This window comes from Panthera tigris, chromosome F2, assembly GCF_018350195.1.
Source record: "Panthera tigris isolate Pti1 chromosome F2, P.tigris_Pti1_mat1.1, whole genome shotgun sequence".
NCBI lineage: Eukaryota > Metazoa > Chordata > Mammalia > Carnivora > Felidae > Panthera > Panthera tigris.
This window is the reverse complement of record NC_056676.1, coordinates 54,072,174-54,098,743: the sequence shown is the minus strand read 5'-3', so window position 1 is coordinate 54,098,743 and position 26,570 is coordinate 54,072,174. Positions and strand designations below refer to the sequence as shown.

General features: G+C 36.4%; 2 protein-coding genes across 3 annotated transcripts; both read right to left on the bottom strand.

Annotated features, from left to right (window-relative positions):
• Window positions 1–26,401, bottom strand: EBAG9 (estrogen receptor binding site associated antigen 9). Of its 2 annotated transcripts, none has more exons than XM_042973237.1 (7): window positions 26,203–26,401; window positions 13,906–14,003; window positions 10,489–10,567; window positions 9,354–9,512; window positions 7,585–7,692; window positions 3,419–3,510; window positions 1–538 (listed from the first exon to the last, which is right to left on the bottom strand). In XM_042973237.1, the coding sequence occupies exons 2-7, from the start codon at window positions 13,986–13,988 to the stop codon at window positions 418–420; spliced, it is 642 nt and encodes a 213-aa protein (XP_042829171.1). In that variant the 5' UTR covers window positions 13,989–14,003; window positions 26,203–26,401; the 3' UTR covers window positions 1–417. The 2 variants fall into 2 exon arrangements, with proteins under 2 accessions (XP_042829171.1, XP_042829170.1); XM_042973236.1 differs by lacking the exon at window positions 26,203–26,401 and adding an exon at window positions 25,324–25,389.
• On the bottom strand, window positions 25,342–26,341 carry LOC122234900. The gene is made up of 3 exons (XM_042972891.1): window positions 26,203–26,341; window positions 25,671–26,170; window positions 25,342–25,394 (listed from the first exon to the last, which is right to left on the bottom strand). Exons 1-3 carry the CDS (start codon window positions 26,339–26,341, stop codon window positions 25,377–25,379), a joined length of 657 nt encoding a protein of 218 aa, XP_042828825.1. The 3' UTR covers window positions 25,342–25,376.
• Window positions 26,402–26,570: the final 169 nt, after the last annotated feature.

The following is a 26,570-nucleotide window of genomic DNA, read 5'->3' as shown; positions in this document are numbered from 1 at the left end:
AATATTTAAAATTATTTATTTTATCATTATGCACAATGAAGGAAAGCATTATAGAGAGCAGAGTTCTTTCCCACCATAAAATTATTTACACCCATTTATTCAGCTAGAAACACTAGCTAGAAGAGGTACTGGTATATTCCATTTGTAATAATTTCTCTACAGCAAACAATTGTCTTACACTTGGAGCATGTTGAAAAAAAATATTGCCTCATAGGTCTTTTTCTTCTTTTGAGTCTCAATCACTAAGAGCTCAAGGTACTTTGAGAGAATCCTGGTGTCCTAGATGGCCAGATGAATGCAATAGAACCAAGCAATGTGTTTGTATTCTTGAAAATACTCTGAAATCCCTCGAAATGTTGCTCGAGTTGTGGAACTCCTATTTCTCCTCCTGGCACTATGATGTGTGAAGAGCATTTGCTATGAAAGCTTCACACCAATTTTGTTTTGTTCCTTCTTCATCAGCCGCTGTGCCTCCTTTTCCATTTTCTTCCTTTGTTGTTCCGCCGCTCTCTTTTCTCGGTCTGCTATCTTTTGCTGCCTGAAGAGAAACACAGTCCTAAATTTAAAATGGCAAATAAATTCCAGAAAGAAATAGCCATCATCAAATGTAAGTTCAAAAAATCTTCATTCTTCTCACTGCTTTGAAAACTTCAAAGATTTTCAAAACTAGTATTTCTTTTAATCCTTCAAACAAAGCTTGGAAAACAAGAGTATTATCTCTATTTTACAAATAAGTAAAATGAAGAACAAAGGCCGAGTGCCTTGCCCAAAGTCATAAACTTAAGTAAAAGAACCCACATCTTCTAATCCCTCTTCTTCAGATTATTTTCACTAAACCACCACCTCCACTGCACCACACCTTCTTTTTGATAGCATTCAGAAAAGCCTGATGTTGAGGGTTAAATCTTCTATTATTATAATAGTTAAAAACACTCTGCTAAAGGAAGTCAAGAACACAGATGTGCAGAACACAATGCGCAAAGAAAATGGAAACTTCACACCAGCCTTCCAACTGGAAGCTAGAAATCTATTTACAGATTAACACTTGGCCAGCTCTACTGATGAAGGGGCAGAATGGTGGGTATTTACTGAGTATACATTAGGAGATCCTTACCTCTTCCCTGGCCCCTCCCTGACTCTACAGACCTAGAATCACCAGCCTCTCTTTTGTCATCTGACTGACTCATGTGGGGAGTGAGAGTAGCAGGGGGTGATGGAGAGGAAAGAAAAGAACCGAAGCTGGTTCTGGGTGAGAGTATGAGAAAATAAGTTGAAACATGCAAGGTTGAGGAGGGAACTGGTAGGTCACAGTTGTACGTGGGATAGGCAACACAAGCTTTTATAAAACAGGAAAATCCAGTGTGGACTACCTATATATGGGGCAGCTCGAAGCCGACTCTGGCAAGCGAAATCTTTGTCTCATCATATTTGTAAGTGGGAGTAAGCAGAGAGGTGTATGACCAAAAGTCAAGAAAGTACAGAGCTATTTTAGGCAATACTTTGACCTTCACAAAGTTTTGGAAGAATAGTTTTAAAAAACATCTACATTTCACTAGCTCTGATACCTTTCAAGCAAAACTGATAATCTGCCCTAAAACAGTCAAAATGTCAGTGGCAAAAAGGAAGATAAGAAAAGAATTATAAAGGGCCGGCTGTTTCCAAACAAATAAGCCTTCACCTTGTTACTAGCTTAAGTGTAAATATCAACAATTAATGTTCCTGGAAAATGAAGCAATTTAGAGATTACTGCAGAGAAAACCTATTTTTCCTCTCCAGATACACGCCTGGAATTTCTAAAGTATAGGAATCTTCTTCCTTAACAATATTGATTACAGTACTGGCAGTATTAAATTGGCAATGGGAAATGGACTGAGTCAGAGGACATGGAGTGTGAATACACTAACAATTTGCAGTGTTCTTCTGGGGACAATAAACCGCATGACTCCTTCATGTCTCTCCGACTCTAACTTATGCAACTTGCAGCATGAAGCATATATATTACTGACTGATAGGCCCCTTCTCCTAAGCTGTCATATAACATAAAACACTAAGTTTAGGGTTTTGGTTTTTTTGTCTTGTTTTGTTCAGACTGCAAGAGGATAGGGTGGAAAAAAATGTTTTGGTACAGTGAATGTTAGGATACTTGTGAACTCATAAACTGTACAGTGCTGTCGTTATTACTGGATTCAGAATGAATGGCCTTTCCTTTATCCTGTGGCTAATGACCACTGTTTATTCTAAAACACTCAGACTTCTATATCTATGATTTATCCAAAAATAGAGTAAAAAAAAAAAGTAACATCTTTTTTGATGATGTATGCAACATAAATGTGGCTGTTTACAATTTAAAAAATAATTCCTTTACAGTGAAAAATGATTAGGTAAAAACTAAATATTTAAAACTCTCATAACTTTACTATTAAAATGTGATCCATCCCTGTTTAAAAAAAAAAAAAGTGCTTAAAATAGGAAGGACAAGACCAAAAAAAAAGGAAAAAAAAAAAAGCCGTAACTCTCATTTATTTAACTGCACCCTCTGCTGTCTGTTCAAGGTAACTGTAGTTAATTGATAAAGACAAATACAAAAATGAAATCAATGAAATGAGTTGTTATTTTCTATCCCTATTAAAAAACTATCTTTTAAAATTAACTTACATCAATGTATTTTGCTATATCTTTAAAAAACACAAAAATAATTTACCCACATTTAAATATCTGAGCTTTTCATCAGCGATGATGGTCACAAACTCTTTCAGGGTAAATTTTCTCTTTACTCTTTAATGCAGCAATAGCAAGAATTATATTTATTGCTCACAAAAACACGGAGATAAGAACATAAACACCAATGAAAACAAACCTGAAGACCTCTAGAATAGTATTCTCTTCTCTGTAGAATGGGCAGTACCTGACATACTTATTTACAATTCACAGGGCTTTCGAGTACATCAACTAATAAGATACATATACAAATGTAGAGTGCTATATACATTATTGCCATTCAAATGTGCAGTGCTGGGCACTATTCTAGGCCACAGAGAAACAAAATTAAAGGTAGAATTGCTGACTTAGAGGAATATACAGTGGTGGCTCACATTTCAAAAGGTAACTATGTTTTAGAAGGAAGGTAGTATAAAGCAAATAGTAAATGATGTATATATGAAAAAGATCTCATTTGCCGTTAATAACATTATTACTCTTTTGTTTCTATAATGCTTTAAATTTCTGGTTTCTGTGAAGTTCTAATCATGTAAAATAGTATATGTAGTCTGAAATAAAAAATCTCATATTATCTAAGCTCAAGTGAGAAAGATTTAAGAAAAATAAAATGTTTGGCAGAATAAGCTTTCTTGACTTTGAATGTAACATGAACAAATCTGGTTCCTCTACTCGAGTTGCAGTGTAAATATTACTAAAATACCTCAAAACTTCTTCTGCTTGCCAGGCCGCATCTTCTTCTTCTTCCCATGCATTGGTATTTTCCTGCCAGGTATCTAAGTCACCTAATTCAGGCTACAACAAAACACAAAACAAAATTATGAGAGTAAAGAGCTCTCCTTTCTCCCGTTAGGGATCAAGAAGAGTATCTTTTATTTTTAATTTTTTTTTAACGTTTATTTATTTTTTGAGACACGGAGACAGAGCATGAGTAGGGGAGGGGCAGAGAGAGAGCGACACACAGATTCTGAAGCAGGCTCCAGGCTCCGAGCTCTCAGCACAGAGCCCGACGTGGGGCTCGAACTCATGAACCACGAGACCATGACATGAGCTGTCGGACACTTAACTGACTGAGACACCCAGGCACCCCAAGAAGGGTATCTTTTAAAACATAACTCAGATTTTGTCACTCCTCTGTGTCTTCTTCATGTCCTATCAAAGGCCCAGATGATTTGGCCCCTGGTCTGCCTGGAACTCAGGGGTTTCCTGTGATGTGTGACTTTCAGTACTCAGCAGTCCTGGGCAGGTCCAGCTTTCTTCCTATTTTATGTTTTAAAGCATAGTCCTTTTATACTGACTTTTCTTTTTCTGCCTACTTTAAATTGGAATGGACAAGAATAGAACACTTCTTCTTTCGGTTTCTCTCTTTTCAGTGAGCTGACAGGGTGGGGTGGGGACAAGAGAAGAGACAGACTGACTGGAGACGGGATTAGAGGTGCTTCACTACGCTGTGCTGAGATCAACCTGAGGAACTGAAGTTTCCAAGCCGGCACAGGCATTTTCATTTAAGCACAAGTAACATACAGATTTTTCAATGGCTCTTACTATGTGGGTCCAAAGCAAACACAATAAATCAGGCAGAATTTACTCTTCACCAGAGTACTTCTACATTGTGCTTCCTTCTGCCTGTCCTACTTACCTGATACCAGTAGGCTAGCCACTACCTTCCACTATTCCCCAGGCCAGACCTCTAAAAGTTCACTTTTTCTTCCACCAAACAATAAAAATGCTCATTCCGGAATGTTTACTTAGGTGTGGAAGTGACTATGAACATAAAATAACTGGTGTCAATCTGTGAATAGATTTATTATATTTTCTTTTGAGCGCTTACACCTAAAAATGAAGTAAATTGTATGGTTTTCTCCTAACTGTAAATGTAATACCATCCTCTGCTAAAAAAAAAAAAAAAAAATTAATATTTTATTTTTAAATAATCTCTACACCCAAAGTGGGGCTCGAACTCACAACCCCAAGATTGAGAGTCACATGCTCTATGGGCAGGGCCAGCCAGGCACTCCCTCTGTTAAAAATTTTTTAGTGTATTTCTGATTATCTGTTTAATATAAATCTCTAAAATTAGAATAGCTAAATCAAATTTAAAAAAAACTAAAACCACTGAACCAAATACAAATGACCCTCTTGAAAAGTTATACCAATTTATCCCACCAACAGCAGCAGGTGAAGCCTTGTCTTCCTGTCATCTGTCAATATGGCCAACAGCCTTCTTTCTTCTTCACTACTTTGTTAAGATTTAAAAATTGTGTCTTATTATTTTACTTTGGATTTCTTTGAGAACATTTCTTCGTTATCAGGCTATGTCTATTTCATATCCATTTTCCCACTGAGATATTTGACTTTCTATGTATAAAACATTTAGATATTTAAAAAGTTAACTCCTAAGACCATAAAAAAAGAGTGATATCTGGTCCTTTAGTAAAGATGGCCTTCTAAGTAAAAAAGTTTTAAACGGTAAGATTGATTTGTTACATAAAAACAAATATCTGCCAATCAAAAACATCCAAACCAAATTATAAAGCCAACAACAAACTAAAAAGTTATAAAAGATGACAGAAAAAAGTTAATATCCTTACTATAAAAAGCTATCAAAACAATATAGATGACTAAATTAAAAAAAAATAGAATGTGGAATTTCAAAGAAGCCTAATTGGTAGAATGGGTGATACGTTATTTTTGGAGCAGAGAACAAAGTGCAGTAGATTACCATTCTCTCCTAAGCAATACTCCCTTATTTCATCTGCTTGGAGGAAAATATGTGGAAATAGCACTGGAGATTCTCCACCTACCCTATTTACCTTTTCCAACTCTATAAGGAATTACATATTTACAACTTCATAATGAGCTATATTAGTGTTATAATAACTTATAACTCCAATTAAGTGGCAAACGTTTTACTAATTCACTGGAAAAATTTGAACCACTTTACCAATATGGATCAAACATATATGAATAAAGTATAAAACTTAGAAATATAAAATAAGAAACATGCTATGTTCTTTTAGAGAAACATCTATGGTACTATTATGCTCTCATAGCATGATGTAACTGCGCAGCAGTTATCAAAATCTGCATTATTTATGTGTGATCATTTGTGATCATTTATTTAACACCGAAACTCCCCCACAGACTGCACTCTTTTGAAGCAAGGACTCTGCCTGTTTTGCTTACTTTCTTCTATATTACTAGCACCTAACACATTGTCTCACATTAGTAGGAACAGATTTTGATTAATGAATTAAAAACATACATAAACATGGGTCCTCCAAGGAGAGGGTACTCTGAAACACCTGTGCAGTTTAAACAAACAAATAAGATGGTGGTAGTTTAAAAATATGTCTGCAAATTTTTTGGCATTCCTTCCTCAAGTGGTAGAGCTGAATTCCTCTCCCCTTGCATGTACGCCGGATTTACTGACTAGTTTCCAATGAATAAAATAATTGGAGGTGACAGTGTGTCCCTCATAAGACTAAGTCACAAACAGGCATTGTGGCTTCATCTCTGCATGTCCTCTCTCTCTCTCTCAAGGACTGCTTGTTCTCAGCAGTTATGTTATATGGAAACTCAAGCAGCCCTGTGGAGAGATCCGTGACAAGGAACTGAGGCTTTGTGCAACCAACCATCATTAAATTGCCAGGCATGTAAAATGAGCCACCTTTGAAATGAAGCCTCCAGTTCCAGTCAAGCCTTCAGATGACTACAGCCCGAGCTAATGATGTGTCTGGAAACTCATTAGAAACCCTGAGCCAGAACCAACCAGTTGAGTCACTTCTGGATTCCCAATCCATAGAAACTGTAGGAGATAAAGCATATGTTTACTGTTTTAAGTCACTAAGTGTGGGGCTGTTATACAATAACTAATATAATAAATTAATCAATAATTAATCAAAGCATGATAAAGCTTAGATCTGGGGAGAAGTCTGGACATTAGTGTTTTTAAAAAAAAATTCAAAGGGATGCCTGGGTAGCTGAGTCAGTTAAGTGTCTGACTTCGGCTCAGGTCATGATCTCACGGTTCATGAGTTTGAGCCCCACATTGTGGTCTGTGCTGATAGCTCAGAGACTGGAGCCTGCTTCGGATTCTGTGTCTCCCTCTCTCTCTGCCCCTCCCCTATTCACTCTCTCTTTCTCTCTCAAAAATAAATAAAAACATTAAAAAAAAAATTCAAAGCTGATTCTGAGATACTTCCAAGGTTGGGAAACAGTTATGTATTTTCCTTACTCCTTTTGTCCTTAAAACTGATGCATTTAAGTCAAAACCAACTATAAGTCAACTTACACTTTAAATGTAAATATACTCTACTAGGGAAACAATTCATGACTCACTTAAAATTACCTGCTTTTAAGTTTAAATTTCAGTGGTAATCTCTTCAAAGGTCATATATATATATTTTTTTAATGTTTATTTTTGAGACAGAGAGAGACAGAGCATGAACGGGGGAGGGTCAGAGAGAGGGAGACACAGAATCTGAAACAGACTCCAGGCTCTGAGCTGTCAGCACAGACCCGACGCAGGGCTCAAACTCACGGACCGCGAGATCATGACCTGAGCCGAAGTCGGCCGCTTAACCAACTGAGCCACCCAGGCGCCCCTAAAGGTCATATTTTTAAGTAACATATTGTCTCGATCTTTTATGTATACAGTGGGACTCTGATCTTAGTTGCTGATGAAATTTACAATCTCATAAAAGGATAAGATTGGTAAAACTCCAGATTAATCTCTCTCAATCTGCTAAACCTGTTTCAAAGCAGAGAAATACAAATATTATGTTCACTTCATTTTGATTTTTTTTCTTCTCTTTTCAAGAAAACAAATAAAAACAAACTCTTATCTAGATACTATTACATACTTACAGATTGATGAAGAAAAGGCATATCTTGTGTAGCTGCTAATCTACTAGAGAAACCTGTGCTACCATCTGGGATGCCAAAATTTAATGGTTCTCTCTTCTTAATAATTATCTGAAAGATTAATTGAAACAGAATTACAGGAGTATTTTACATATCATGTAAAAAGAAACAAGATAATTAAGTGACCAAAGTATTTTATAATTATTTTAAATATGTCCTGCCTTTCTTCTTTTAAAATTTATAATATAATTTTTTTAAATCTCTGAAGAGTATCAAAATTCTTAAGCAATTGTCATACAAATCACTTACATATTAATAAAAATTCCATTTTACTTTTTCTAAAAAGAATAAATCTTCCTCTTTTTCTTTCACTAGCCCCATAAAATAGAAGTTGGCACTTTTAGTCACTGTATTAAATAAGAACACGTGTTACATCTTTCTAAAAGCTCTCTTAGCATATGGTTATTGATGAATGTATTAACTCTTTCAAGGCAGTAGTATTAGCTGTGTAGCTTAAACATTTTCAGTCTAATTAATTTATTAAGGTACTAGTGTAATATTCTGGATTTCTATTAAGAACAGCAGTATTCTTCCAAAATATAAGATATTCATCTACTAAGAAACTCAAACTCCTTGAAAAATACACAACTTAATGCTTTTCAGCACTGAGACATTTGAAGAGCTTAACAAAAACAATCATGATTACAGAATGTAAATGTTATCAGCCTTGAAATTGTCAAAATAAATTTACAGCTGAAACTGGTTGGGAGGTAGAAGAGGGTAAGAAACCCTATTAGAGAAGAGTGGAATAAATAATGTCCTCTTTTTATAAAGTATATTTAAAAAAATATTTTCTATGCATGACTGAACAAGAAATGGAACTCTAAATAGGTTTACTTATTTATTTTTTTGAAATATCAGAGTGACTAGTGAGGTAGACTGGAATAATAACATAATATTTGGAAGAGGGGGAATAGTAGTAAGAGTAGTATGAAACAAACCTCATCTAGGATAGTATGAAGCCAATGGACAATGTCTGTGATTGGTAAATCAAGACACAGCAACTTAATCATATTATATATAGATATGATAAAAAACATTACAAACCCAAACAGGAAAAGTTATGAGCGATTGCTTATGGGAAGTACAACTGGCTATGGGGAATGATGGGACAGAAGTTTGTTGCTTTTCATTAAAAGTTCTTCTATATTCTTTAACTTAATTTTTTAAGTATATGTACTATTTTTGATAAAAAGAAAGGAAAATAATCAGTCACTGTTCTTTTCCCAATAATTCCCCTCCACCTTTAAGTGATCTTCCATATCCAACTCAAAATGGATTAATTAAAGTGTGGAAGATTAACATAAGCTCACAATTATTGTGCTCTCAGAGCCTTACATCAGTTTTACAATGGTTATGAACAATGGAAACTATACCGATCAGTTTGTAGACATCGCTACCTGTGAACTCTCTTAAGGTCAGAACTTTATCTTATTCAGCTTAGTCTCTACAGAACAGACTGGAATCTAGAATCTGGTCTACAGTTGGATTTCAGTAATATTTATAAAACTTTAACAGATGTAGGGGTACAACTTACTAGATCTACGTCTAGCAGGTTGAATATATCAACTTGTTTAATATGACAGAAAACATAACAAATTGATCATCAGAAAGAGGCTTTCTGACAAATACCAATTATACTATTTTTCACTACAGGAATCTGAAAAGCAGTTTAATAGTTTAACTTCCAAAAGCACAAATCTTTAACATACTTTCTGAGTTTTCCTTATAGTTGGTGTCATGTCCTTAAAATAGTCAGGTTCCAGTTGTTCCAAAGCATTTTGTTGTGTCGTCACATTCCCATTCCCTCCTTCAATCTTTACACTTGTGGGTGCATCTTCATCCCAGGACGTCCACTCTTCAACATCTGTCTACATTTCATTGACAAATATTGTCAGTCACAAAGGAGTAACCTAATCAACATCTCAATTCATCATTTATTAGAAAAATAGGCTTTCTAGGGGAGCCTGGGTGGCTCAGTCGGTTAAACAACCAACTTCAGTTCAGGTCATGATCTTGTAGTTCATGAGTTCAAGCCCTTTGTCAGACTCTGTGCTGACAGCTCAGAACCTGGAGCCTACCTCAGATTCTACATGTCCCTTACTCTCTGTCTCTACCCCACTTGCTCGCTGTCTCCCTCTCTCTCAAAAATATATAAACATTAAAAGAAAAGAAAAAAAAAACTATAGGCTGTCTAAACAATTGGTTTTCAAACTTTCTGACCAAAAGGAAAATACAAATTTTATAACACATACCAAAACTAAACCAAAAGTTTAAAAAAACACTTACTTTTACTAGAAATTAATCAGTTCTATCCATTAAAAAACCAAAACCAAAACAAGAGCAAATGCTTTAAAAATTGAACTGACATTTAAAGCTACAGTCCATGGAAGGAATATTGAAACTTGCATCCTAAGCTTAACCAGGTTGATTACCTGATAAAAAAAAAATCAACATTCTTGATAGAATTTATAGAAGACAGAATCTCAAATGTAATATTCAAAATGTCTGTGAAACAACTCAAAATTATTCAGCAATCAATAAATTTCAACTTGCATGGAAAGATAATATAAATGTTATAATTATCTAAGACTTTAAAGTAGTTATAAAAAAACTTTAACAAGCAATAGCAAACACTCTTGAAATCAATGGAAAAACAAGATAGAAAATCTCAGCAAAGTAACAGAAAATACTATGAAGAACCAAAAAAAGATTTTAGGATTAAAAAATATAACAAAAGTCCTGACTTGACTACCAAATTAACCTCATGACATACTAATTAATGGTCTGCAGTCCAGTTTAAAAACTATGGTTCTGGAACCCTTATTCAACCTTAAAAAAAATTACCTGTTTAGGAACTGATGAATAATCAACTGTAGTTGGCAAAGTTATTTGGTCTCCACTTAATTTCCGTCCTCTACCAGATCTAAAATGAAAATTAAATAATTTATTTTAATAACTACCAAAACAAGCATTGGTAAAAGAATTATAAACAGTAACTGAAGGCTTATAAAAGATCTTTTACAATTTTGCGATTATTTATTTTAATAATTAACAGTTGCTCACTAAAATATGAAAAGAAAAGGCATGCATCAGGTATCTTTTCAATATTTTTAAAATCTTCGACTGGAGAAAACCGCTTTTTGGCTTAGGACTCAAATTATAGATAAATTCAGGAGGAATATAAATACAAAAACAAAAATGCCAAGTGATTTCAAACCATGCTTTCTCTTCAAACCATGCTCTGTAGGTGAAGCTCTGGGACACCTATGCCATTTTCAACAAGATGGCTTGGCTTTTGTCTTATATATATATATATTTTTTTTTTTGGTAAGATTACCTATTAAACTATTCAAAAGTTTGAAAATCACTGGGTTGAATTAAACTGTAATTGGTAAGTTTTAAGGATTAGTAGGAAAAGCACTACATTAAACAAGACACGTATTGTAACTCAGTTGTTAAGAGCACAGGTTATCAGAGTGCCTGGGTGGCTCAGTCGGTTAAACAACTGACTCTTGATTTCGACTCAGGTCATAATCTCACGGTTCTTGGGATTGAGGCCTGAGTCAGGCTCTGCACTGACAGCTTAGAACCTGCTTGAGATTCTCTGTCTCCCTCTTTCTCTGATCCATCCCTGCTTGCCCACTGTCTCTCTCTCAAAATAAATAAACTTAAAAAAAAAAAAAGAGCATGGGTTAAGGAAACTATGTAAACCATAGTTTTCAATGTTACTTCTTTTAATTATGAGTCTAGTTAGAATCAACTAACCTCTCAGCCTCAACATCCCCATCTGTAAAATGCAGGTATTCAAACCTACTTTTGTCGAGTTGTTGTGAAGATTTAATTAAATGACATATTTCCAGCGGCTAGACACCAGACAGTGCCTGGTATATAATAAGACACTAAAAAATTGGTAGCTATTACAAATGATTAATCACTTGCTTCATTTTAAATAATCTATAAATCTACTTAGAGCTAACTGGTAAAGTTAGCTATTTTTACTACAAGATTAGAAATCATATCTTATTTAAAGGATAAACAGATAATACAGTCTACTACTAAATTTATAATGCAAACCCAGTATTTTATAACACATGATCTAGGTTCCTTCTGACACTTAAGAAAAGCTTATTCTATAAAATGAATCAGCTTTCTTTCAGAATGAACATACAATCAATCCTAAATATATTTATTATTAAGAATTATAGTGAAATTTATAATGGCAACAATTATCCTTAATATTTTAAAAATCAAATGCAATTTCTTATACTAAAAGTGTTTTAGTTTTAGAAAATACATATGCAAAGAGAAAAACACCTATAATTTATCTTCTGTTAACCTCTAGCCTTCTGGCAATTAATGCCCATTATTTATTTATTTTTTCAAAGATATGCTTTATTTTTTTAAGTGTTTGTTTATTTTTGAGAGAAAGAAAAAGACATTGTGGGTGGGGGGGGCAGAGAGAGAGAGAGAGAGACAGAGGATCTGAAGCAGACTCTGTGCTGAGAGCAAACAGCCCGATGTGGGGCTCAAACTCACAAACAATGACATCATGACCCGAGCCAAAGTAGATGCTTAACTGAAGTCAGACGCTTAACCGACTGAGCCACCCAGGCACCCCAATTAATGCCAATTCTTATCCTACTTTACCTCATGAATTTCTGGCCATTCCTCCTCATGCTCTGATGATCTCAGCACTTAGTTCACTATTTTCCCTATTTCCCAAATCCCATTCTCTTCCTGGGTGAATTCAACAATCACCTAAATTTTCCAATTCTTTCCTGACCTTTCTTCCTCCAGTGATCATCTTCACTCTATTTCATCTACTCATTTCCATTGCCATATTATGGACCTCTTTTTTAAAAAAATCCCAATTCACTTTACTTCTAACAATAAATGTCCTTAATCCTCAGAGTTTTAGTAGTTATAAATGGCCGTTTCGTCAGAGAATATATTTCCTGGCTCCTTTGAAGCTAGGTGGCCATATGACTAAGCTCTGGACAATAAGCTGAGAACAGAATCGTTGTGTGCAACTTCTAAATCAAGTCTGCCACAAAAGGAACAAACAACCTTCTACTTCCTCTTTTGACTACCCTACTCTGTGTGTCAGTATTTTTTCTTTCATAGTACCCCTAGGCCAAAACAAATCCCTAATAGTTCTACTAATTAAGTAGTTAGGACCAAACAATTTAATACTTATGTATGTCCTAACTACTTAGTAGCCATTTGAAAAAACACCATAAATAAGTTTAAGGAAAAATATTTTATTTCATTCTTAAATATCCACAATCACTAATGCAATGTGTGTATGTCTACTGGACACAATTTCTCAAAACTTGAAATCAGATTGGCTACTACCATCCTCTTTTTCTCTTCCACATTAATTCTGGTTCAGTACTTGCTTTAATTCTAACCTAAATCCTAGCTTTGCAAAGCTAGGCCACCAAAAATACAAGTAAACAAAAACTTATCTCAAACATTCAAGAATATCATCAAAACAGCTGCAGGATCTAATGTGAACTACCTCGAACTAGTAGTTTGTGCAGGGTTAACAGATGCTGACTAAAACACATTCACTGTGTGTTCTGCTGGAAATGTAAAAATATCCTGATGATACCCCTGTGAATTTAATGTGAAGCCCTGAAGTACCTCAGCATACAGCACTGCAGCTCTAGGGTACATAGCATGACAAAACAGAAGGAATTCCAATCTCCGGATGACTTACTGAAGCAGAATGACTTAACTGACTGGGACTAAGTAGTCCACATTCCACATTCTGGAATATTATTTAAGAGATTAAAAAAAAACAAAACAAAACTGTTTTGTTTGGGATTTTTCTGTTCAAGTTTTGTTTTTGTTTTTGTTTTTTTTTTTACTATAAAAACAACATTCATATTGTGGTATATAAAGAAATACTTATGCCTAATTCCACTTAACCACCTTAAAACATTCTGGTAATGAAATAATTATGTACATATAAACTCTCTTATTATAAGTTGGTTTGCTTTTTTCTGAAATTCTGTAGGAATGAGAATGTGATTTTAATTGAAGAGGTAAGAATCTGAAAGAATGAAAAGAAGTAAAACTCCACTTTCTAGATCTGAAGTAGAGAAAATGTTTTTTAAAATATCAAAGAATAATGAATGAATACTATAATCAAGTTATTTAGCTTAAATATTGTCTGCCCTGTCTTTTTATAATTATGAAGGTATCCAAAATCAGCAAAATGATAAACAGATCAATTTGAACATAAAATTTGTTTACCTGCATATTAATCTCTTTAGGAATGAGAATACTGTTGCTAGGCAGGTACAAACTTTGAATAACCGAAACTGTGTAATAGCCATGGTGGGAATCAAAACCTGTGGGAAAAGCACAAAAATAAATACATTAAGCTGATTTCATATGCTATATTCCCATTCTGAAGTCAAGCTGAAAGATCCTGTTATGAGCTGTGAAAATCAGACACATTTTACTTTTCTTTAGAAACCACAAATATAACACCGTGAATTTTAAAATTAAAATGTAAATCATATTGACAATTTGAGAAACTAGGTTTTTAAATTTTCAATAGTTGAGAATTTTCAATATTTGAGAAACTAGGTTTTTAAATTTTCAATAGTTAAATTTTCAATATTCTCAGAATGTTTTTTAATTCAACTCCAATTATCTTTATTTTCTATGAAAAAAATAAAAAATAAAAAAAACCATAAAACAGTATACCGTCTTTTGTGCCTTTTGAAGTCTGAACCACATGAACATAACAGTACTATTCACAAATATTTTTAAATGTTTTTAACTTTTAGATAGATACATTGTATTATGCCCTTTATATAGATGAGGAAATTGATTAAGAGAGGTCAAATAACTAGCCCAAAGTCACATAGCTAATAACTTGGAAGTAACCAGAGAGATGATCTAGTCCAGTGGTTCACGTATTTGGGATTCTTTAAAGAAATAATCATACCTGGACCTAACCCTAGTAAATCAATTAAATCATATTTTCTAAGGGGCAAGTTCCAGTTAAACTAGTAAGCCTACAAAGGAGATAAAAAATCGTCAATAGAAAAGGTGCCAGAGGGTGCCTGGGTGGCTCCAGTCAGTTAAGCATCCACCTCTTGATTTCAGCTCAGGTCATGATCTCACAGTTAGGTGAGACTGAGCCTCACATCCAGCTCTGCTCTCTCCCCCATTCATGCTGGCTGGCACACTCTCTCTCTAAAGAAAAAAAGAAAAGAAGAGAAAAGGAAAGGAAAGGAAAGGAAAGAAAGGAAAGGAAGAGAAAAGAAGAGAGAAGAGAAGGAAAGAAAAAAAAAGGTGGCAGAAAACAGGGTAAAGTGGAACAAATAACAGATTGGACAAGTCAAAAACCAACAGCAAGATGAAAGACTTAAACCTATTCTAATTAAATGCCAATTGTCTAACATCCCATTTAAAGCCAGAGGTTATTAAATTAGATTAAAAAAATAAGATCTTTGTACGCTACCTACAAGAAATGTACTTTAGGGGCGCCTGGGTGGCTCAGTCAGGTAAGCGTCCGACTTTGGCTCAGGTCATGATCTCATGGTCCGTGAGTTTGAGCCCCGCGGTGGGCTCTGTGCTGACAGCTCAGAGCCTGGAGCCCGTTTCTGATTCTGTGTCTCCCTCTCTCTCTGCCCCTCTCCCACTTATGCTCTGTCTCAAAAATAAATAAAAACATTAAAAAAAAAAAGAAATGTACTTTAAATATAAAAATATGGTTGGCTAAAAGTGAAAGAATGGGGGAAAATATACCATGCTAACACTAATCAAAAACAAGTTGAAGTGACTATTTCAATGTCAGAGAGTAGATTTCAAAGAAAATAGTATTAGCAGGCATAAAAATGGTCCTTTCATAATGATAAAAGGGTCATTTACTCAAAAGCACGTAACAATCCAAAATATACACATCCCTAATAACACAATGATGCCAATATCATAAACAAGAGGTGATATTACCAGAAAGTCTACAGATATTAAACAGCTTTTACTACAAACAACTTTATGCCTATATTGGACATATAAGAGAAAACGGACAAATTCCTTGAAACAAGTTATAAACGCACAAGAAGAAATAGATAACCTGAAAATCTATCTATTGAAGAGACTGAATTTGTGGTTCAGACTTTTCCAGGCCCACATGGCTTCCCTGGTGAATTCTACCAAGCCAAAAGGAAAAAGTATACCAGCTCTACACAAACTACCAGAAAACTGAAAGGGAGAGAATGAATTCCAACTCATTCCTTGAGGCCAGCAATTACACTGATACTAATCCAGACCAAAGATATTACCAGGAAGGAAAACTAGAGGTTAATACCTTAAGAACATAGATACAAAACTCTTTTTTTTTGGTAATTAAAAAAAATTTAATGTTTATTTATTGGGGGTGGGGGGTGTGCAGAGAGAGAGGGAGACATGGAATCTGAAGCAGGCTCCAGGCTCTGAGTGGTCAGCACAGAGCCCAACAACGGACTTGAACTCACGAACTGTGAGATCATGACCTTATCCGAAGTTGGACGCTTAACTGACTGAGCCACCCAGATGCTCCTAAAGTTTTTTTTAATGTTTATTTATTTTTGAGGCAGGGGGGAGGGAGGGAGGGAAGGGCGGAGGGGCAGAGAAATATAAAACTCTTAACAAAATAATCAGTAAATCAAAATCAACAATATATAAAAGGATAATATCTCAGACCATGTGGGGAATAACCCAGGAATGTAGGGTTGATTTAACACTTGACAATCAAATGTAATTCACTATATTAACAAACTAAAAAGGAAAAACCCTATATTCATCTCAGCAGAGGTAGAAAAAGAATGTGACAAAACCCAAAATCCATTCCTAGTAAAAACTCACTATCACCTAGGAATAGAAGGGAACTTTCTCAACCCGGTCACAGACATCTATGAAAAACCTATATAATAACATGAGACTTAATGATGAAAAACTGGACACTTCATACCTAAGATTATGAATAGCACAAGCATGTCTCCTTTTACCACTTTTAGCCAACACTGTAGTGGAGGTTCTGGCAAGTGCAATCCAATAAGTAAAGGAAATAAAGGGAGGGGCGCCTGGGTGGCTCAGTCGGTTGGGCGGCCGACTTCGGCTCAGGTCATGATCTCGCGGTCTGTGAGTTCGAGCCCCGCGTCGGGCTCTGTGCTGACAGCTCAGAGCCTGGAGCCTGTTTCAGATTCTGTGTCTCCCTCTCGCTGACCCTCCCCTGTTCATGCTCTGTCTCTCTCTGTATCAAAAATAAATAAAACGTTAAAAAAAAATTAAAAAAAAAAAATGAAGGGAAACCAGATTGGAAAGGAAGAAGGAAAACAGTGTGTGTCTATCTAGAAAATTCAATGGAATCTACAATCAACCATATTTTTATATGTTAACAGCAAACAATTACAAATTGAAATTTAAAAAAAATTATAAAAGCACAAAACATATGAAATACTTAGGACAAATGTAATGAAAGACTTACATACTGAAAACTATAAAATATCGCTTAGAGAAATTCTGAAGACCTGAATTAACTTAAAAAGATCTTTCAGGGCTTGAAGACTCAGCATGGTTAAGATATTAAGTCTCCCTGAGCCAAAGCATAAGAGACTGTTAAAAACAGAACAAACTGAGGGTTGATGGGGGGTGGGAGGGAGGGGAGGGTGGGTGATGGGTATTGAGGAGGGCACCTTTTGGGATGAGCACTGGGTGTTGTATGGAAACCAATTTGACAGTAAATTTCATATATTAAATAAATAAATAAATAAATAAATAAATAAATAAATAAATAAAGATATTAAGTCTCCCTAAATCAAATTATAGATTCAATGCAATACCAAACAAAATCTCAGCAAGCTTTTTTTCTCTAAAACCTGACAATTCTAAAATTCAAATGTGAATACAAAAAGCCTATAGGAGCCAAACAACATTTAAAAAGAACAAAGTAGAAAGACTAATACTACCTGATTTCAAGGCCTGTTACATAAACCCACAGTAACCAAAATAGTGTAGTGTTGGAGTCAAGACTGACAGAATAAAAGGTACAGAAATAGACCCATATATATAGGGACAACTGAAATTTGACAAAGATGTAAAGACAGTTCAATGGAGAAAGGGCAGTCTTTTTGACAAATAGCACTGGGAAAACTGGACATCCAGACACAAAAACAAACAAAACAAACTTCAATCCATATCTCACATCACTTAAAAAAGTACTCAAAATGAATAAAAATCTAAATACAAAACCTAAAACTATAAAACTTCTAAGAGAAAAAATACAAACAAAACAAAACAAAAAGGACAAAATTGTGGTGACCCTGAGTGAGGCAAAGAGTTTTTAGATAGGACACCAAAAGCACCATCCATCAAAGAAAATATCAATAACTTGGGTTACATCAAAATTAATAACTGTAGAAGTTACTGAATTGTCAAAATTCAAAAACACTGTTGAGAGAATGAAAAGCCACAGCTTAGGAGAAAATCTCTGCAAAGCATATACCTGATAAAGGACTGTTATCCAGAATATATAAGGACCTCTCAAAACTCAGTGACAAAACAAATAACTCAATTAAAAATGAGCAAGAAAACCCAAAATAATACACCAAAAAACCGTTATAACTGATTCATAAATTCAGCAAAATTGCAGGATATAAAATCAATGCATAGAAATCGGTTGCATTCCTATACACCAACAATGAAGCAACAGAAAGAGAAATTAAGGAATCGATCCCATTTACAGCTGCACCAAAAACCATAAAATACCTAGGAATAAATATAACCAAAGAGGTGAAATATCTATAAACAGAAAACTATAGAAAGCTTATGAAAGAAATTGAAGAAGACACAAACAAATGGAAAAAGATTCCATGTTCTTGGATAGAAAGAACAAATATTGTTAAAATGTCAATACTACCCAAAGCAATCTACATATTCAATGCAATCCCTATCAAAATAATACCAGCATTCTACACAGAGCCAGAACAAATAATCCTAAAATTTGTATGAAAAGACCCCAAATAGCCAAAGCAATCTTGAAAAAGGAAACCAAAGCAGGAGGCATCACAATTCTGGACTTCAAGCTATACTACAAAGCTGTAATCATCAAGACAATATGGTACTGGCATAAAAACAGACACTCAGATCAATGGAACAGAATAGAGAACCCAGAAATGGACCCACAAACATATGGCCAACTAATCTTTGACAAAGCAGGAAAGAATATCCAATGGAATAAAGACAGTCTCTTCAGCAAGTGGTGCTGGGAAAACTGGAAAGCGACATGCAGAAGAATGAACCTGGACTACTTTCTTACACCATACACAAAAATAAATTCAAAATGGATGAAGGACCTCAGTGTAAGACAGGAAGCCATCAAAATCCTCAAGAAGAAAGCAGGCAAACACCTCTTTGATCTTGGTCGCAGCAACTTCTTACTCAACATGTCTCCGGAGACAAGGGAAACAAAAACAAAAATGAACTATTGGGACCTCATCAAAATAAAAAGCTGCACAGCGAAGGAAACAATCAGCAAAACTAAAAGGCAACAACAGGATGGGAGAAGATACTTGCAAACGACATATCAGATAAAGGGTTAGTATCCAAAATCTATAAAGAACTTACCAAACTCAACACCCAAAAAACAAATAATCCAGTGAAGAATGGGCAAAAGACATGAATAGACACTTCTCCAAAGAAGACATCCAGATAGCAAACTGACACGTGAAAAAATCCTCAACATCACTCATCAGGGAAATACCAATTAAAACCATAACGAGATACCACCTCACACGTGTCAGAATGGCTAACATTAACAACTCAGGCAACAGATGTTGGTGAGGATGTGGAGAAAGAGGATCTCTTTTGCACTGCTGGTGGGAATGTAAACTGGTGCAGCCATTCTGGAAAACAGTATGGAGGTTCCTCAAAAAACTAAAAATAGAACTACCCTATGACCCAGCAATTGCACTACTAGGCATTTATGCAAGGGATACAGGTGTGCTGTTTCATGTTTATAGCAGCACTCTCAACAATGGCCAAAGTATGGAAAGAGCCCAAATGTCCATTGATGGATGAATGGATAAAGCAGATGTGGTACATAAATACAATGGAGTATTACTTGGCAATCAAAAAGAATGAAATCTTGCCACTTGCAGCTATGTGGATGGAACTAGAAGGTATTATGCTAAACGAAATTAGTCAGAGAAAGACAAATATCATATGACTTCACTCATATGGGGACTTTAAGACACAGAACATATGAACATAAGGGAAGGGAAGCAAAAATAATACAAAAACAGGGAGGGAGACAAAACATAAGAGACTCTTAAATATGGAAAACACACAGAAGGTTACTGGAGGGGTTGTGGGAGGGAGGATGGGCTAAATGGGTAAGGGGCATTAAGGAATCTATTCCTGAAATCATTGTTGCACTATATGCTAACTAATTTGGATGTAAATTTAAAAAAATAATTAATAAATAAATAAACAAAAATTTAAAAATAAAAAATGAGCAAAAGGTCTAAACAGACACTTCACCAAAGATATACAATGATAAATAAGTATATGAAATAATGGTCAACAACATTAATCATCAGAGAAATGCAAATTAAAACCACAGTTTAAAACCATTTTATACCTATTAAAATTAATCAAATTAAAAAATGATGACCATACCAAGTACTGGTGAGGATGTGGAACAACTTTAACTCTCATACACTGGTAGTGAGAATGTAAAATGGTATAGCCATTTTGGAAAATAGTCGGCAGTTTCTTCCAAAGTTAAACAAACACATACTAGGTCACCCAGCCATTTTACTCCTAGGAATTTGCCCAAGATAAATGGAAGCATGTACCCATACAAAAACTTGTACTAGAACAGCAGCTTTATATTTAATAGCTCCAGACTGGAAACTACCCAAATATATATGTCAACAGGTGAATGAATAAACAAACCATAGTATATACATAGAGTAGATTTCTACTCAGCAATAAAAAGTAATGAACTACTACTGGAAGCAACAGCATGGCTGTTTCTCAAAATAATTATGCTGAATGAAAAAAGCCAGACAGAAAACATAGATGATTCCATATATTTTTTAAAAACCCTAGCAAATACAAACAAATCTATAGTGACAGAAAGTGGATCAGTAGTATCTTGGGATGGGACTGGGAGTGATGAGAAGAATGAATTGCCAAGGAGAATGAGTAAACATTTCCACATTCAGAGTCTCTAAATACAAGACAGAAAATGAAAATACAGTTCACTAATCAATGAAAGATGACTATTTTTCCACTGTCGGAAGGTAGAGCAAATAACATTAAATCAAATCAGAAGAAATTACAACTGCACGCACACACACACACACACACACACACACAGAGCAGTGTTTCTGACAATGCAATTTTCGCGTTTTAGCGGCTCCTTGCCTTTTATTTGTCACAGGAGGAAAATTACCAAGTAAGCACTTAGAATAGGATTCCTATGTTGGAATAATTTGAATATATCAGTATATCATCCAACTTCTTAATGGCCTCAATCAGCAAACTAATATACACTGAAATTAACTTTTCTGCGCAAAGTGAGGCAATAAGCCACACAACTAAAACTCATCTGCCTCCGAGTCCATTAGTAACAACTTGGGAAACAATCATTACAGTCGGTTAATACCATTATTTGGAGTAGAATGGTTTGATAAAACAAATGAAAACATAATTTGATACATTATTTTTTCCAAAATAAAAAAGCATAAACACTATGTTTGGACATCAGTTCTATATATATTTACTTAAAAGAGGGTGAAACCTCACTTAAGTAATAATTATCATGGAATCAGAGAGAGCTTTATGTTACTTCTACCCAAAATTAAAATGCTGACTTTTTTTTTTTTATAAAGATAAGCAATAAAGGGCGCCTGGGTGGCTCAGTCAGTTGGGTGTGCAACTTTGGGTCAGGTCATGATCTCATAGTTGGTGGGTTCGAGCATCACATCGGGCTCTGTGCTGACAGCTCAGAGCCTGGAGCCTGCTTCAAATTCTGTGTCTCCTCCTCTCTCTGCCCCTCCCATGCTCATGCTCTGTCTCACTCTGTCTCTCAATTATAAATGTTAAAAAAAAATTTTTTTTAAAGATAGGCAATAAAACTTATAAATATAAGTTTCAAATCTTCCTAGATAAATACACCATCCCTCTATGAATAACCTGATGTTTTAAAATATATTTCATTCATGTATGGATTAAAGCAGACAGTACTCTTTGTTTTTAATTACCAGATATGAGTAATAACCTCCTAAAGTCTTGAAAACAGCATGTAACCGTTTTCTCAACTAGTAAGATATTATATTAAATTAAAAAGAACATAGTAAAAAATAGTGGTCACCTCTAGTGGAGGAGTTGTATGGAAGCATAAGGGAACTAAGATCTACATTTCAATCTGAGTGGTAACAACACCAGTATACTATATATACTGTTTGTATGTTATGCCTTAATATAAAAGTTCAAAACAAATAAAAACAAAACAAAAACAGAAAGCAAGGGGGCACCTGGGTGGCTCAGTAGGTTAAGCCTCAGACTTGGTTTCAGCTTAAGTCATGATCTCAAAGTTTCAGGAGTTTGAGCCCTCCCTACCACCTCACCCTGCCCCACCCCGCCCCACCCCTCATCAGGCTCTAGGCTGGTAGCATGGAGCCTGCTTGGGATTCTTGGTCTCTCTCTCTCTATCTCTCTCTCTCTCAGGATAAATAAACTATTAAAAAAAGAAACACAAGCAAACAAGGAAATACAAGTCAACTCTTATGGTACCTGACCTAACTGCTCTATAGAGCCACTACTGCCAGTCCCTTCAAAGAAGGGCAAAACACACAGCTAGCTCCTTTCATTTCTACAATTAAAAAGGCAGAAAGGCCAAGTAGACCCTATAGTAACAGAGTTCCAAAAGGCTCCCTTAGCAATGCTCATACATTTTTGTACAACCGGAGGCCTTATCTCCACATGAATGGAATGATTTACTGAATGCCTGTATTCAGAGTTGGCTTACTAATTGAGAGGACGGAAAAATAGTGACTCAAAGAGTATGAACCAAAAAAAAAAAAAAAAATTAAGAAGTTCACTATTCAAGTAACTTAAATATTTCTGTCAACAAAACCCTCAATTACTGGTTTACTGGATTTCAAAAAATGCAATAATTTTGACTGCTCCTTTCTCTTAGTCTCTGATGTCCAAACTGTCAAAAGGCCTTATTCCATTTCCTAGTACTGCCCATATTCTTCTCTATTTCCACTGCAATCTCCCTGGCATAAGCCTTTTTTATTTCTTGCTGGGCTGTTATCAAGTTTTCTTAATTCCAGTATATTTCTCTTACAGTACTTATATTCTATATTTTGTACTAGAGTTTTTTCTATATACCTTATCTGCCCTGTACCATCTTTCCCGAGGGAATCTTGTTTACCTAGTACCTTCAGTTATCAGCTGCAAAGACAGACCTGAAAGGTTTAACTGCTTTATTATGAACAGAATGACCTGACTAGTTAAGATGAACAAAAGCTTCACTTTAAAGCTGATTTGTCAAAAATAAAACTCTCAACCAAAAGAAAGCAAATTTCCCTAAATAAAAATTTAGGCTAAAATTTCAGAAAAATTATAACAAAAAAAGATAACTAGAAAAGAGACTGTATGGAATGTGGCACTTGGGGGAAAAGGGAAGAGAACTGAGGAAATACTCTATCAGGGAGAAGACATTTAATATCTAAGGACTGGGGAAAGGTGTGGGTCTCTGGATATATACATGCACGCACAGTTGAAAATAAATTTCATATATAACCTTTGCAACCACTGTCATCACCTTGCCACAAATATTGTTGTGTGTCATTGTTCAGTATTTGTCAACTTGGCCGATTTCAATGGTAACTGAAATTAAAATTTAAAGTTTTGTTCAACAGGTACACCTAGGTGGCTCACTCAGTTGAATGTCTGACTCTTGATTTCATCTCAGGTTATGATCCCAACATTGAGAGATCAAGCCCTAGGTGGGCTCCTTGCTGAGCGTGGAGCCTGCTTAAGATTCTCTCTCTTTCTCTCTCTCTCGCTCTCTCTCCCTCCCTCCATCCCTCCCTCTCTCTCTCTGTCTCTCTCCCCCTCTCCCCCTCTCACTCTCTAAAATAAAAATAAAGTTTTGTTCAACAGAAAAACAGAAAGTGGGGCTATTACTGACAATAGAATTCTCTCCCCAGCAATGAAGAATATCTTCATTCTATGGAAAATTTGCTTTTGTGATTATCAAAAGAGAGGAACGAATATTTGTTGACCAGCTACTATATGCTAAGCATTATCTAAAAATTATCTCTTAACCCATAAAAGCATCTTATGAGATAGATAATATTGTTCTCATTTCATATAACTGAAGCACTAAGAGTAAGCCCATGTTTCCCTGTTCCTACACCCAATGACTCGGATTCAAACGGAGGTCTATTTAATTCCAAGGCCAAGAACACCTCACTAACAATGCACATTCTTAGTAACACAGTGATGATCTTATAATTTCCAGGTTAAATTTTCTAACCAGTTGCAATGAAACGGGAAAATGCACTCAAGTTAACTATACTTCTGATTTTATAAATTACACTCATTTGCAGGCAGGAATATTGTTGAGACCCACAGTTGCTTAATGTGCCCACTCAATTCAACGAATATATATGTTTAGCACCTACTATCTAACAGATGCTACCCTGGGTGATGGGAAAAACTATTGACCCAGTACAGAGAAACCCTTAGTTTGCTCTCAACTGTCACAGGCTAGTGACAATGTAAGGGACCAAAGAGACAGGGACTCATCAGTCTTGCTCAGGTTGGTATTTCTAGATCTTATCCAATAGATAAGCACATAGCAGGTACTCAAATATTTGTTGAATGAAGGAAAATTAACATTCCTTGAGTATTCAGTATGTTCAAGACATATTTGTAGACAATCTATGTTCTATCACGTTGCTGGACTCCTAAGGACAAAGGAGGCTAAGTTCCACTATACCCATTTAACAGATGAGGCTGACAGTGAAGCTCAGATTCATTCACTCAGGATTTAGAGACTGACCCCAAAGCCCAGGCTCTCCCCACAGCATAGAGCATTTGACAAAGCTTTTAATTTTGTACTTATTGTCTCAGTTTAATTTTTGAAAGTTCATCAACTTGTTAAGTATGCATCTTAGGCTACTTTGCAGTTTGGTTACTTCAAAATACTTTCAAAACTGAAAATGCTAATAAAACCTGATTTTTAAATTAAAATTTCCTTTAAAATTAGTAAGAAAATGCAAAAAATTAAGATACAGCAGGAAAAGAATCAGAATTCTGAAGCAACCTATCCTCAGGGCTTTTGGAGAAATGAACATCTCTAGGAAATCAACAGGAATGAGAACTCCACTCAGTCAAGAGAAAGATTCATCTACACTTGTGAAAAGACACTGCATTAGAAACTACAAGATTAAATGTATCTTCCTTCCTTGTAACCCTTAAAGTGCCGGCGAGACCCTTTCAGCAGAGTCACTAGATCACAATTTGTCAAACAAGCCAAGCCAAAATCTATGTTAGTACACACCAGAATAAATTAAGTCTTCAATTGCTGTAATTCTAAAAACATATTTTTGAAATTTTTCAATACCAAAATAAAATTTAAAAAATACATACGATCTAGTATAGTACGGAGCAGCCTCAAATTAAGTTGGTAAGTCTCAAGTTGGTTAAGGAATATCACAAGACTGCAAAAATAAAATTTACCTGAACTCACATGTGAAAAACCAAAGAGAAAGGGAACTAGAAGTGGAACGTGGGAGTGGGTTGTACAGTGGAACGCTGAAGGTACCATCTCTGCCACTTAAAGGCCCTCAAATATGTGACACCCGAACTCTTAACAAGGAGGGCTGATAGAGTTAAGATCTCCAGAATGACTCAAAAGGTAGGAGTTTCATGACTAAAATGCTTTCACTTATGGTCACCCACCTGAAACTGGCTGATGAAAAAAAAAAAAATCATACCCACTGTACAGATGAGAAAAACAAGAGCATTTTCAGGTTACACAACCCAACGCCATGCAAACGGCGCTCAGAGAAACGCTCTAAATCGCTAGAAGTGGGTGCAGGGGTAGGTTGGGATTTGGATTTTGGAAAAATCTGGGAAGGAGCAAGGCCTGCAGAAGAAGGGCAGGAAGGACCTGCGGGGGCCCATTCGGACACTCGAGGGCTTCCGCGCCTGCGTCCCGCAGGCGTGCCTTCCACGCGTGAGCGCGGCGTGGTGAGGGCTGCACGCCCAGGGCCTGCTCCCAGTCGCAGTTCCTTCACCCCAGAGGTCACCCCGACCCGGAAACAGTACCCCAGAGTGGCAGTCGGCCGTAGAGGGGAGAAACCGGGTGGAGGGGCGAAAAGGAAGGTGGGAGGGCAGGAAGTGCGGGACGAAGAAGAAGGCTGACCAGGGAAAGGCAGAAGACCCCCCTCCCAGCCCCAGGTTGGGATCGGGGGGCAGTGGCGGAGGGAAGCCCCTCGCGGGCACGCGCGAGCCGCACACACTCACCTGCCCCTCCCCCTCCCCGCCCGCCCGGCGGAGGCTCCGAGCTGCCGCGGGCCGCGCGCGCACACAAGGCGCGCGCACGCGCGCTGCCGGTCGCTTCCCCGAGCTCGCGCTCCGCCCGTTCAGTCCCAGCCCCGCTCATTCAAAGCCGGGCGCGCGCTCCGTCGCAGCCGCCGTTGCCGCCGCGCAGCTGCCATGGCCGCCCCCTCCTCGGGAAACACTCCCCCAGCCCCTCCCACTTCGCCCTCCTGGAAGGCGGTTCTCGGTGGTCTCCGGGCCCTCACTTCCGCACCCCGCCCAGGTCCTGTCTGGCCCAATAGACAAGAGACTGCGAGTCCGGCGACCGGGCTAAGCCAATGAGCGCCGGCGGG

What these genes read in the sequence shown, in the direction of transcription:
- LOC122234900 (XM_042972891.1), bottom strand. Translation starts at nt 26,341, where the DNA reads ATGAGCGGGGCTGGGACTGAACGGGCGGAGCGCGAGCTCGGGGAAGCG. An exon ending in GCGGGGAGGGGGAGGGGCAG is followed by an intron (nt 26,171 to 26,202) that starts GTGAGTGTGTGC and finishes CGTGCCCGCGAG; the next exon opens with GGGCTTCCCTCCGCCACTGC.
- EBAG9 (XM_042973237.1), bottom strand. Translation starts at nt 13,988, where the DNA reads ATGGCTATTACACAGTTTCGGTTATTCAAAGTTTGTACCTGCCTAGCA. An exon ending in CTAAAGAGATTAATATGCAG is followed by an intron (nt 10,568 to 13,905) that starts GTAAACAAATTT and finishes TTTTCATTTTAG; the next exon opens with ATCTGGTAGAGGACGGAAAT. An exon ending in CAAGCAGAAGAAGTTTTGAG is followed by an intron (nt 539 to 3,418) that starts GTATTTTAGTAA and finishes GTTTCTCTTCAG; the next exon opens with GCAGCAAAAGATAGCAGACC.